Here is a 12720-nt window from a genome sequence, read left to right as displayed (position 1 = left end):
CTGCCTGGCACCTCCGTGCCCTGCGCAGGGGTCGCAGCGGTGGGAGTGGATGGGCTGTGCTGACAGTGGGCCAGCTCTTCAGAGGCAGGCGTGGCCACGTGTCAGAGGGGGCCGTAGCAGGGCTTTTCTCTTCCCCCTCTCCTTCCTAGCCATCCCGTGTCTATCCCTCTGCAGGGCTCCCAACTCACGTTGAAGGGGACCTTCTTTCCCTAGCTTGGGAAAGAAGCAGCCCTTTTCCTCCTCAGGCCACCCTTCAACCTGCAGTCCCCAAGGCTTTGTCTTCTCCCGCATGCCAGCGGGGTGAATAGATGTCCCTGCACCATCCTCCACTCCATCCAATGGCACGTGGTACTTGGAACAGAGCAGGGGCACCTCCAGCTCCCCATGCCCATATTTAATGAGGAGCTTCCCCAGGCCCTGTTCAGGGTAGGTCGATCCCGGGAGAGCCAGTGTGCTCCTTGGAGACCTGATGCCCTGCCTGCCTCCTTCTCCCTAGCTCTCCCTCCCACGGCCACCCCGCCTTGGGGGTGTAAAGTGCCAACAGCCCCTTCCCAGGCTGGCACACACCGGTGATGTGCTCCTCAGCCTTTTGGGAACATCTTCCCTTATGGACCATAAGAGCTGAGCTGTCTGCGATGGTGACACTGCAGGGGAGGCTGTGTGGAACTTGGGGCAGACCACCACCACCTCTGCCCCTGCCCTCCCTGCCCGCCCTGCCTGCTGCAAGGGAGGGAGCTGGGAACACCAGGCTGTGTGGAAAGGGAAAAAAGGGGAGGGGAAAGCGGGATTTGGACAGGTTTATTGCAAACAGAGAGTGACACACGGAGCAGAGTTAATCAAGGTGACTCCCCTCCAGTGCTTTATAAATAGAAACAGTCTTAGAGTGGTGTCTGATATTTTCAGCTGCGTAAAAATAAATGGCACTGGCTGGGTGTTTGCTTTGTTTTAGCAGAGCAGGTCTGCTTTAAACTGCTCCTAGTTTTATCTGTGGGTTTGTTGTTTTAAGATTTCTGGCTTCTAGCTCGAATATCTTTAATGCAAAGTAGCTTGCCTCTGCCCAGAGTCCGCGTCGGGGGGAGCAGGGGACCTGCTGGGGTCCTGCTGCCCCCTTTGCTGGGGGAGATCAGAGATGGGGCAGGTGATGCTGCCCTGCCCGGCTCTGCCGGGGACACCCTGCCTCCAGCCTGCTTGTGCTGTGGGCAGGGCTGGCCACAGCGGTGTGCCCTGCCTGCTGCCTGCCCCCTGCCTGCTGCCTGCCCCCTGCCCTGCTGCCTGCCCCCTGCCTGCCCCCTGCCCTGCTGCCTGCCCCCTGCCTGCACCCTGCCTGCTGTCTGCACCCTGCCCCACTGCCTGCACCTTGCCTGCTGCCCACACCCTGAACCCTGCCTGCTGCCTGCACCCTGCCCTGCTGCCTGCAGCCTGCTCCGCTGCCTGCCCCCTGCCTGCAGCATGCACCCTGCCCCACTGCCTGCACCCTGCCTGCTGCCTGCACCCTGCCCCACTGCCTGCTGCCTGCCCCCTGCCCGCACCCCGCTCCCCTAGGAACCTCCAGGCTGTTCCAGAAGCAAAGCACACCCAAGGGGGCTCTCAGCCCCCCAGCGCCCCACAGTCCTCCCCCACAAGGCAGCCTCCAAGCCCCTTCTCCCCCCATTTCCCCACCTCCCTCCCTGCCTCTGGCAGCAGGTGCCGGGCTGTGGGAACAGGGGGACATTGTTCGGGGCTGCCGTGATCAGGTGCTGGGCTTCCCCCCTCTTCCCATCCTCCTCCCTGCTGGCGTCCTGTCCCCGGGCGCGTCCGGGCTTTTCGCTGACGTTGCCATCCTCTGCATCGCTCTTCCCAGCTCTCTTCTGCCTTTCCGACCCTCCGGAGCCTTTGAGGTCCGGCTTTGATCTCTCTGCCCAAGCAGCCAACTGGCTCAGCAATGAAACGTCCTGGGTCCACTTCTCGTAATTTTTATTATTATTATTTTAAAATATTTTCCACTTAGTGGGGAAAAAAAAAAAATCCTTGTTCCCCGTTAGCAGAATTAACAAAACTTGTGGAGCGCAAAACAGGGCTTTAAAGGAATTCAAAGTCAGCAGTAAAAGATTTGCAGCCATAACACCTAATTAAGTTACATCTCTCTTAAAACAAAATATTCCGTCTTTTTTTCAAGGCGAGGAGAAGTAAACCAGATGTGCAAACTTGCCGCCTCTCACACATGCTCTCCCCATGGAGATGGGGGATGCCCGCACTGGGCTCGCCGGGCACTATCTACCTCCTCCTGTGTCCCTGCCAGTTCTTGCCCCGCTCCGTCCACCCGTCCTGGGTGCCGGCTGCCCACCACCGACAGCCAAGACATTGCCAGTACCTGGGGTTCTGCTGCCTGCACCGTGGGCTGGTGCCAGACCAGCATCAGCAGGCGGCAGTTGGGTGGGCACACGCCTGTGGCGGTCACTGCCCCCGGTGTCCATGGAGGGTCCCGTGGGGTGAAGGGGCTGAGAGTTGCCCTGGGACACAAACGGGACCGAGCTGTGGCACAGGGCAGGAGCTCCCATTTGGAGCCCCCTTTGCATAACAAGAAAGGACAGAGCAGTGTGTCCGGGATGGGGCTGTAGTATATCCCAGGGATGCAGCAGTGTCTGGGAATGGGGCTGTAGCGTATCCCAGGGGATGCAGTGGTGTCCGGGATGAGGCTGTAGCACATCCTAGGGGATGCAGTGTGTCCAGGATGGGGCTGTTGCCTATGCCAGGGATGCAGCATTGTCTGGGATGGGGCTTTAGTGTATCCCAGGGATGCAGCATTGTCTGGGATGGGGCTGTAGTGTATCCCAGGGGACACAGTGTGTCCGGAATGGGGCTGTAGTGTATCCCAGGGATGCAGCGGTGTCCGGGATGGGGCTGTAGCATACGCCAGGGGGATGCAGCAGCATCTCAGGGTTTGTGGGTGCACTTTCACAGCGTCAGACTGTAGCAGGTCTCTGCCATCCCCCAGCCCTTCCAACAGGGCTCGACAGCCCCGTCAGGCTGCACAGACATGGCAGGAGGGGTGGGCAGGAGGACGACTACAGGCGGAGGCTAAACTTGATCTTCTTTCCGCTACCCTGCAGCACGTGTAGCACCACGAAGTTTAAAGGGGAGCTGGGAAGGTGGGGGATGCTCTGGGAGCCGCCGGGGGAGAGGCACTCCTCAAACGGCTTCTCTGATGGCCATCCAGCTTCTCCTGGCAGTTTTGTGGGGTGGACAGAGAACGTGCTGCCCAGCTGGGCTGGCAGGGCACGCAGAGCCACGGCCAGGCTCCCCGGCCTGTGGGAAGAGCCACCACCCAGCACCCGGCATCCTGGCAGGCATGGGAGGATGGAGTCATGGTCCATAGCTGTGTCCTGGCGAGGAGTGGGGGGCTGAGACCCTCAGTAGAGCCCTGCTGCAGGGGGGACCCTGTGGGGACGGGACAGGGTGCCCAGGGAGAGGTGGTTTGTGAGGGCAGGACCCAGCCACCCCCCAGGTGGGGACTGAGCTGCAGGGCAGCCCCGGCACCCCGGCCTGGCCACTTCCCTGGGCGCAGCACCCATCCTGGCCCCAGGCACGGCGATGGAGGCCACGAGCACAAAGGCAAGGAAGGGAAGCAATTCGAGTTACTTGGTCTTTTTTTTTTTTTTCTTTCCATGTTTCTTACCTAAATTGAGCAGGAATTGATTTTATATTTGAGGAATGTTTCTCAGCACAAAGCTGAGGTTAAAAAAAAATCCCCAAACTAATCCCAAATTGTTATTTCCCAACACTGTTTTCTGGCTCTTTGGAATCGCAGTTTTATTATGTTAATCATGAGCAGGAGCCCAGGGCAGTTACTGGTTTTCTTTCTGCTTTTCTTACTTTTCTTTCTTCCCCAGGGCTGAGCGAGGTGGGTGGCAGGTTGGCTGAGGCTGCCCCGCAGCTCGGTCCCACCACCCATCATCCTGCCGCCCACGGGCTCAGCACCAGTGTGGCCTTGGCTCTGGGAGGTGGCCACCCTGGCCATCCTCCTGCTGGACACCCCAGTTGGTGCCACCCTCCTCGGCCACGGCACCCAGTGCCCACGGGCAGCCCCATGGCAGAGCCACAACAGATGCCGGCTGCAGGATGGTTTCCGTGCCCCTCAGCCAGCTGGCGCTGCATGGCATGGTGCTGGCAAACTGCTGCAGCGGCACAGCTCCCAGCTCCCCTCCAGCACTGGCGGTGCAGCAAACCTATATGATCCTGCATCCTCGCCAAAGGCTCGCACGGGGCCAGGGCCCAGGTTGGACCCCGCAGCGGGCACGGGGGGTCACACCCTGCACCCAGCCCCAAAAAGTGCCTGATAGCCCCCCCCATGCCAGGGCGGTTGCTTGGGCATATGGACAGGCTCCTCCACTCTGCTCGGGGATGAAAAGGACACCCGTCCTGCCAGGCGCTCCCCAAAATAAGGGGGGGACACCCTTTTGGAGTCCCCTTCAGGTAGCAAGAAAAAATGGATCAGTGTGTCGGGGATGGGCCTGTAACATGTCCCAGGGGTGCAGCGGTGTACGAGATGGGGCTGTAGCGTATCCTAGGGGCTCAGCAGTGCCTGGGATGGGGCTGTAGCACAGCCCAGGGATGCAGCAGTGTCCAGGATGGGGCTGTAGCCTATCCCAGGGGCTCAGCAGTGTCTGGGACAGGGCTGTAGCACATCCCAGGGGTGCAGTGGTGTCCGGGATGGGGCTGTAGCACATCCCAGGGATGCAGCAGTGTCTGCGACAGGGCTGTAGCACAGCCCAGGGATGCAGTGGATGGGGGCACCATCAGCATTGCTGCCAAGTGCTTCAGTGCACTCAGTAGTCACCCTCCACGGGGGACCCTGCACCCTCTCTGCAGCCACCACAGCTGTCCCAGGGGGTGCAGCGGGGCTGGGGCAGCGCTGCCAGCCCATGCAGAGGGGCAGCGTGCCGGCACGGGGAGAGGCTGAGCCGAGCATCAGGGCTCATACGCCTCTGCCAAGAATTAGCTTCATGCCGCGCTGCTTCTATCGATGACAAATTTGCAACAGGCGGCACAAAGTCCCCATTAAAAAGGAGCTGGGCAGAAAGGAGAGCAGCAGAGCCCAGGGCGAGTTTGTGCTCCTGGGCTTCTTTCTTTCCTCTTTTTTCCTCCTCCCCTTGGCACAGGGCGCTGTTATTCCCCGTCTTCCCCCAGACCCTTGCCTCCATCCCCAGCGATTGCTGTGGCAACCCACAAACAAAGACAACTTCAGGGACTGCTGGCTCTGTCCCAGCATGCAGGGCCAAGCTGGAGAGAGAACCTGCAAGAGGGAGAGAAGAAAGATGGGCTTAGAAAAAACATGCCATTTGGAAAGAGACAAATTGAGATGTTCAAAGGAAGATGGCAGGGGGACAGAAAGGAATAGAACTGGGCTGCTTCAGGCAATTGTTGGGATCAAAGCCTTTGAGGAGAAGGAAAGAGGCATTCCCTGCCCTCCCTCTGCTTGAGATGCAAATCTGGGGTCTTTAGAAATGCTCAGAAAAAAAGCCTCCTTGAGGACATGAGTGTCCCAAGAGCTGGGGGACAGCAGGGAGGGATGCTGCGTGGGGTGGAGGACAGGCTGGTGGCCTCCCCAGCCATGCTGGAGCAGCCTGAGCAGGCGATGCTCAGGCAGCAGGAGTGACCTGGCACAAAAGAGCTGCTTCCCTCGCCCACCTGCTTCCCCCGGCCTGAGTCCCCTTCCCTGCTTTTGGGACACCAGCAGGTCTCTGGTGGGGCTGCCCCATGAGGTTGCTTCCCACCACCCTGGCCCCTGAGGGCTGAGTCACCTCTGAGGCTCACAGCCCCCTTGGCCTGGGGTCAGACCTTGCTTTGGGTCCCTTCCCTGCGGGGCCCATGGTGGAGTTGTGCTGGGTCCTCTCTTCCCCACGTCGCCCAGGTTTGCAGGGCCACAGCTGTCCTGGTTGACCCTCTTTGGCCATGGCCCCTGCCTGCTCTCCATGGTGGCCACCATCACCTCACCTCCATTTCTCCCATCCATCCCCTTCTGCGCCCAGAAGGAGGTTCCTCACACTGCCTCCACCACCCCTGTGCTGCTTTATTCTGCTGGACACCATCACCTTCAGCACAGGAGGTGACATGGTCTGCTCTGTGTGACCAAAGCCACTTGATTTCTCTCCCAGCTGATGTCGTGTCAGTGTTCATGCTGAGATATGAGCCCCCAGGAGGCAGCTGGACTTGCTGGACCCCCATCCCCAGCAGCAGCCCAGGCCCTGGCTCAGGAGCCTTCTGGAGGGAGCTGGGACGTGGAGTACCCACCATCCTCTGCCAGACTGGGTCTTGCTGCTGTCCCCTCCACCCTGTTCCCTCTTTCCTCATGGTGGGACGGGACCCCACATGCTTCAAGACCCTCAGTGCTCAACTCTCTGTTTTTCCTCCGCAGACTGTGACTCTTACTGCAAGCCAGCCAAGGGCAACTACAAGATCAACATGAAAAAGTACTGCAAGAAGGACTATGGTAAGGACCTCCTCCTTCCCTGGGCCACATTGGGCTTTGCCACAGAGGCAGCCCAGGGCCAGCTGCAGGATGGCCATGGGTGGGGGAGATGCAGGTGTCCCAGGGGATGGGGAGCATACAGCATGGAGAGGGGTCCCCAAATCAACCCTCCCAAAGGTTGGCACAATGGATGAGGCAGGTGGGGCTGCTGAGGACGAGCAGTTCCCATCACCAAAGCTTCCTTGGGGAGCAAGGCAAAGCATCCCCCGTCACCATGCCTCCCCCTCTTTTTCCCTCAGTGGTCCAGGTGAACATCCTGGAAATGGAAACAGTGGCCAATTGGGCCAAGTTCACCATCAACATCCTCTCTGTCTACAAGTGCCGCGATGAGCGGGTTAAGCGCGGTGACAACTTCTTGTGGATCCACCTGAAAGACCTGTCCTGCAAGTGCCCCAAGATCCAGATCAGCAAGAAGTACTTAGTCATGGGGATCAGCGAAAACTCCACGGACCGGCCGGGACTGATGGCCGACAAGAACAGCCTGGTCATCCAGTGGCGGGACGCCTGGACACGCCGCCTTCGGAAACTGCAGCGGCGGGAGAAGAAGGGGAAGTGCGTGAAGCCCTGAGGGGTTTCCACCCCTCCCGTCCCACTCCGCGCTCAGCCCCAGCTCGGCTGTGTGCTGCCAGACTGCGCCCAGAAACTCTGTACATATATATAGTGTGAACGGACTCTTCTGTCTATAGTGTATATTTTGGCAATGGTTTCCCTTTGTGTGTGCGTGTGCACGCATGGGTGTGCGTGTGGGTCTTTTTTTTCTAAGTATGTATTAAAAATAACACAGTAATGACAAACCTTTAATGAGGAGCAAAGTGGAGCAAGATCCTGTGGGTGCCTGAAGGAGCTTGAAGGGGATTGTTGTCCTGCTCCGGGCATGCTGTTTGTAGCACTCATTTTCTAGGCTTTTCTTTCCCTTTTAACAAAGTCTTCTGCCTGGTGTTGACATCTGAGTTTACAGCTCTCCCTTCTCCAGCATCTGGGGCCTGCCTCTTCCTCGCTCTCTGAGAACATGCTGCTGTCAGACCTCTCTCTGCCCTGTAGGAACAGAAGGTCAGAGTCTTCTGTCCTTCATCCCAATGTGCAAATGGGGCAGGCTGAGTGGAAACCGTCCAATGCTGCAGAGGGACCAGCCTCAGGAGCTCCACCAGGAAGAGCGAATGAACTTTTGCAAGGCCTGATTCCCTGGTGACCTCGGGTTTACACAGACCAGCACCGCCACCTGGGGCAGGACCCATGGGATGCTGCAGTGCCATGGGGAGGAGTCAGACCCTGACAGTGCATTGGTGTCCACCAGGGAGAAAGGGACGGACTTTGTAACTCCCTGGCCATTGTCTTATCCTGGTCCATAGTCCTAGACCCAGTGGGAAAGACCTGGAGAAACCCATTTTCTCCTCCCGTGTCCACCAGGGCCTGCCCTGCCTGCAGGACCTGGGGTGGAGTGGTCAGGCTGACCAGAGCCATCAAGTACCGTCGTCCACCCTCCCAGGTCTATGTCCTTATATTCTCACAGCTGATGCCAACTGACGTAATTGCACCTATTTTTGTTGAGCTGACACCAAGTGACCATCTGCCTTGGTGTGCATCCTTCAGAGCTGGCCTGACTGCATGCTCTCCTGGGAAGTATTGCTGTGGACGAGGTTGTCCGAGGAGATGCACAAGGCAGAGGTGGCAGGAAGAGAGAAGAGCTTTCATTGACCCACCTCTAGTCTTTTATATCTTCTTCACCGTGTATTAGTCTCCGGTTCAAACAGACATCAGTATCTTCCCATGTTGAGATTGTAGAGGTCTTGGCATAATAAATATGAGTAGAAATACTAGGTGCTCTGACAACAGATATTCCTTTCCCTACAAACCTTGCCTTGCTTATTGAATGGCTCAGTGAGGTATTGTAGCCTGTATCGCAGCCTTTCAGTGCCTTAGGAAGATGCTTTGCCCTTTTGAGCTCATGGCAGCTTGTGTGGACTCCCGATCCCATGTGTGGCCTGGTGCTTCTGAGCAACAGCATCCCAGCACGGTGCTGGAGCCTGGAGCTGAAGAGACTGGTGGAGCACTGTTGGGGTTCAGGACAGGGGAGTTTGGGGACCGAGGATCTAGGCACAGGGGGATATCTGTGTGGACATGCAAGTGCCCTAGTTGGGGAGCCCTGTGCATTGGTGAAGCTGCTGGAGATGCTGAAGGTGGCTTTTCAGAGACGCGGAGGGCCTGCAGTGCCATCTTTCAGGTCCCGTGTATGCTGGGGTGCCTACACAGGGTATGGGCAGAGCCGGGGGGAGGCCAGAAGCTGAGGGGAAAAGGGCATGTGGGACCACCTAGGCTCAGATGAGCTGGTCCTATGCCACAACCCTGACATAGACCTCCCCTTCCCTCCTCCAACTGAGCTGAGGGCACCCTGCTAACCCTGGTTCCTCTTGTTCTGGTTGTCACAGGCTGTTGACCTCTGCCATGAGATGGCCCTTGAAGTACATGGGCCACCCAGCCCTCCTCTTCCTCCCAGGGCTGTTTGCACCCAGGAGTCCAGGAAGCAGCGCTGCTGCCCTTGCCCCAGGCCACTCCGACCCCATGCACCCAACAGTCCTCACCCATGAGTCAGTGGTGGAAAACCCTTTGGTTGTGCTTGGCCGTGACTCCCCACAGCCCCAGGGGCTGCTCGATATCACCTCACAGGGTGCAGGGGCTCACTGGCCCCTCTTCTCAGCAGCTGCAGCCCACAAAAGAGCAGGGGGGCACCACTGCTCTGTGAGCATGGGTGATCATCAGGGCAGGTCTGCAGAAGCATGTGCTTTCTCCAAGCAAGGACAGCCTTCAGGTGAGGCATGATGTGTCTGTGCTCCCAAAAAAGCTCTCTGCACAGCCTGCTGGGGCAGGAGGCTCCAGGGTTTCCTCTGGCATCTGATTTCTCCTCCCTTGAAGCAGGGCATCTAAAATTCTTTGAGGACTTTGATGTTGGTGGTTGAAGTTCTCCATTTATCCTCCCAGACGGCTCTTCCCTCTTGTTTCATCTCTGCCATCCAAGACTGCTGAAAAGGAGGGATGGCTCCCAGCTGATGTCCCAGTACATATGGGTGTCCTGCTGGGGCAGGACATGGGGGCAGGACCACTACATACCCCGTGGAATGCTGCTGAGGAGAGGAACTCTCTCTCTTTGGCTGGGGGATGTCCTAAAATCCTGGCTGGGGGATGTCCTAAAATCCTGGCTGGAGGACTGGAGCAGGCCACTCTTCACCCTTCACTAAGGCTGCTGCCTGGAAGACGTTTTCCTGACTTCCCCTGCTTGTGTCCCCCCCGAAGTCCGAAGCAAGAATTCATCTTTCTTCTTCCTCTCCCTCTGCCTGGTATGGCCGGCTGGAAACTCCTGCACGCTGGTTTGGCTGTCGTGGGACATCGGGGCTGGGTCACCCGGAGCTGTTGCCGGCATGCCAAGCATGGTGGCGGAGGTGCCGCGGGGTTGCACAGAGATGCTGCTTGTCCTGCCCCACAGCTCGGGGCAGGGTTTGGGGCGGACACTACTGCAGGCACCGTTTGGGGGAGGCTGCGAAACCAGCCGGGGGCTGCAGTGCCATGTTCACAGGGATGCCGCGGGGTTGCACAGAGATGCTGCTTGTCCTGCCCCACAGCTCGGGGCAGGGTTTGGGGCGGACACTACTGCAGGCACCGTTTGGGGGAGGCTGCGAAACCAACCGGGGGCTGCAGTGCCATGTTCACAGGGATGCTGCGGAGTTGGCCCTGATGGCTGTCCCTTTCCATGCCCTGCTTGCCACACAAGCAGGTCGCTGGGGAAACGGGGCCTTTTGCAGAGAGGGCTGGAGACACCGCCTCCAGCCTGCGTGCCAGCCCTGCACGGACCCTGCATGCCCACTGTGACTCTTCTGGCCACATTTAATCAAAGACGAGTACCAAACACAGACGGATGTGTCCCCAGGGGCAAGGGGCAGCACCCCACCCTGGGAACCCAGCCTGCCCAGCCGTGCCCAACGCCCTCTGCAGCAGGTTTTTTGGGAGAAGTGATGCTGCCCAGGGGATTTAGACACGGAGCTGCTCCCAGATGCATATTTAAATCCCCATACATGTCCGCGTGCCTTTTTATCTTCTTTTTCTGTTTCTTTTATAATTTAAATGTATGACTGGACAGGGCAGATACAGGATGCTGGTGGGGTCAGTCCTTTGCAAGTCACCCCATGCAGATTTGGGGGTGGGCTCTGCTGTGCTTCTTGGGGTACCCTGGCCCTGGCTGCTGGGACATGCGTGGTGTAAATACCATCCCCAGGGTGCCCGTGCAGGGGGACCCCGGCCCTGCAACGTGGTGGCATCTGTGAAATACGTAAAAAGAAAAGCCAGCGAATGTTATGGACCGTAGTGTAAGATATATGGTATGTGCGTTTGGGGAGTTTATTGTTATTTTATTATTATTATTATTTCTAATAACATGAGTCTAATAAGTACTGACCACTTAATTCAGTGTCTTCTTTGCGTGCGCAGGCAGTTTGTGCATGGGCTGTGGGGTGGGGGGGCTTTGCCAAAGGGTTTCTCTCTCCCATCACCCCCATCTCTGCAGGTCGGGGCTGTGCTGACCCACAGGGTTTCATGAGCACTGCAGGAACTTCCCCACAGCTTTGTATCTGGACACGAGTGGGCTCGGGACGTGCCATGGGCCCGCTCCATACATCCCCAGATGCACCAGGGACCGATGACTAATGGCCCATCAGTGGCCCACAGGACCCCATCTACCTCTCTGGGTACAACAGGGACAGCAGACCCCAGAGAGCTCTTCCACCTCACCAAGATGGAGTCACCTCTTTACAAAAGCCTCCAGCTGGCTTCTTTTTATTCATTGGACTCACCAGGCAAGTGGGGAGCTCTCCCCAACCTCCCACCCACCTCCACTTCTCTGGCAGCTCAAGCACCTGGAGTTACCCAAACCTGGAGGGCTTCACACCCACCGAGGTTAAATAGCTGGAAAAACTCTCCATCTTCCCATCACGACTCTCCAAGAGCTGCAACTGAAAAAAAAAAGGAAGATTAATGATATTAGTTGCTGTTTATTTTATTTAGGTATTGTTTTTATATACTCATTAATGGCTTATGTAATTATTTCATTGCTGTTCATAACACTAGCATTTAAACAAAGCCACAGTTAAAAGAAAGAGTAATCAAGCGAAATTTCCAGTAGGGTTAACTGCTTTTAAAGCTAATTTAAGGCGGAAAAGAAGGGATAATTAGCAGTCAAGCAAGGGATTGCCTTCCTGCCTGCGCTGATGCAACGGGAGGCTGGTTGGCGCGAGCTCTGTCAGGCTGGAGCTGTGCTGGGGCATTCCCGGGCAGGGCTGTGGGGTGTGCACTGAGGCCACCCCCTTGGTGGCAGGGAGGGTTTGTCACCGCAGGGTGCTGCCAGAGCCCACGGGTGACGCCGGGGCGGGGGGACTTGGGTGCCAGCAGCGGATGCCACGCGGTCCTGGTGGCCACGGCCAGCAGCCGTAGGATTTGCAAGGGCAAGAGATGCTGCAGAGCAAACCTGCCTTGCCAGAATGAAGGCATAGGTTTTCCAAAACAGCTTTTCAAGGAAAAAAACAAAAAATTAATTCAGCAAAGGATCTGAAAAGACTTCGGCACGCTGCGGTGCACTCCCGTTTCCTAGAGCACAGCCACCTCATCCCCAAGCGGCAATGGCCAAAGTGACCACGCACATTTTGCATCAGTGGTTTTGTTTTTTTTTTAACAGACCTTTTCCTGGTATTCAGCTGGGGCAAAACGTTTGAGATTCAAAAGCAGCGGAAAGAGAGGCCAAGTTTGCAACTTCCACCCTGCTTTGGGGCTGAATTTTGCAGCTGGTTGAAATTTTCCTCATTTCAAAATGCCGATGGACATTTTTCATGGAAAACCGGAATTTGGCCAAGGAGAGAAGCAAAATGTGAGAATACTACAGAAAACTCGACGTTCTTTTTCTGTATCGTCCAGCCAGCTCCACTCATGAGGTATCACAGGAGCTCAGACAGCAGAACCCCTACCTTAGTGGACAGACAGACGGGTGGATGGATAGACATGGATGGATGGATGCATATGCAGATTATTTCCCACCATTTTGCTATTGGTAACCAAAGTCCATGTAAATAAAATTAGACCTGAATCCCACAGGAAAACACCTCCCTTGGGTGTGGCCCAGTCAAGCAAAGAGCATTTTGCTGGGCCGACAGGGCACAGCGCAGTGCTGGGCTCTG

General features: G+C 57.1%; 1 protein-coding gene across 3 annotated transcripts in view; it reads left to right on the top strand.

Annotated features, from left to right (window-relative positions):
- Positions 1-8326, top strand: part of NTN3 (netrin 3) — a 36117-nt gene extending 27791 nt beyond the window's left edge. For all 3 annotated transcript variants that reach the window (XM_074598464.1, XM_074598463.1, XM_074598465.1), the window contains exons 6-7: positions 6395-6469; positions 6748-8326. In XM_074598464.1, the coding sequence (XP_074454565.1) occupies positions 6395-6469; positions 6748-7076 (404 nt within the window). In that variant the 3' untranslated portion in view covers positions 7077-8326. The remainder of the gene's footprint in view (positions 1-6394; positions 6470-6747) is intronic.
- The last annotated feature ends 4394 nt before the right edge of the window (positions 8327-12720 follow it).

This window comes from Larus michahellis, chromosome 8, assembly GCF_964199755.1.
Source record: "Larus michahellis chromosome 8, bLarMic1.1, whole genome shotgun sequence".
NCBI classification, from domain to species: domain Eukaryota; kingdom Metazoa; phylum Chordata; class Aves; order Charadriiformes; family Laridae; genus Larus; species Larus michahellis.
The sequence above is the reverse complement of the archived record's forward strand: the minus strand, read 5'-3'. Positions and strand labels throughout refer to the sequence as shown.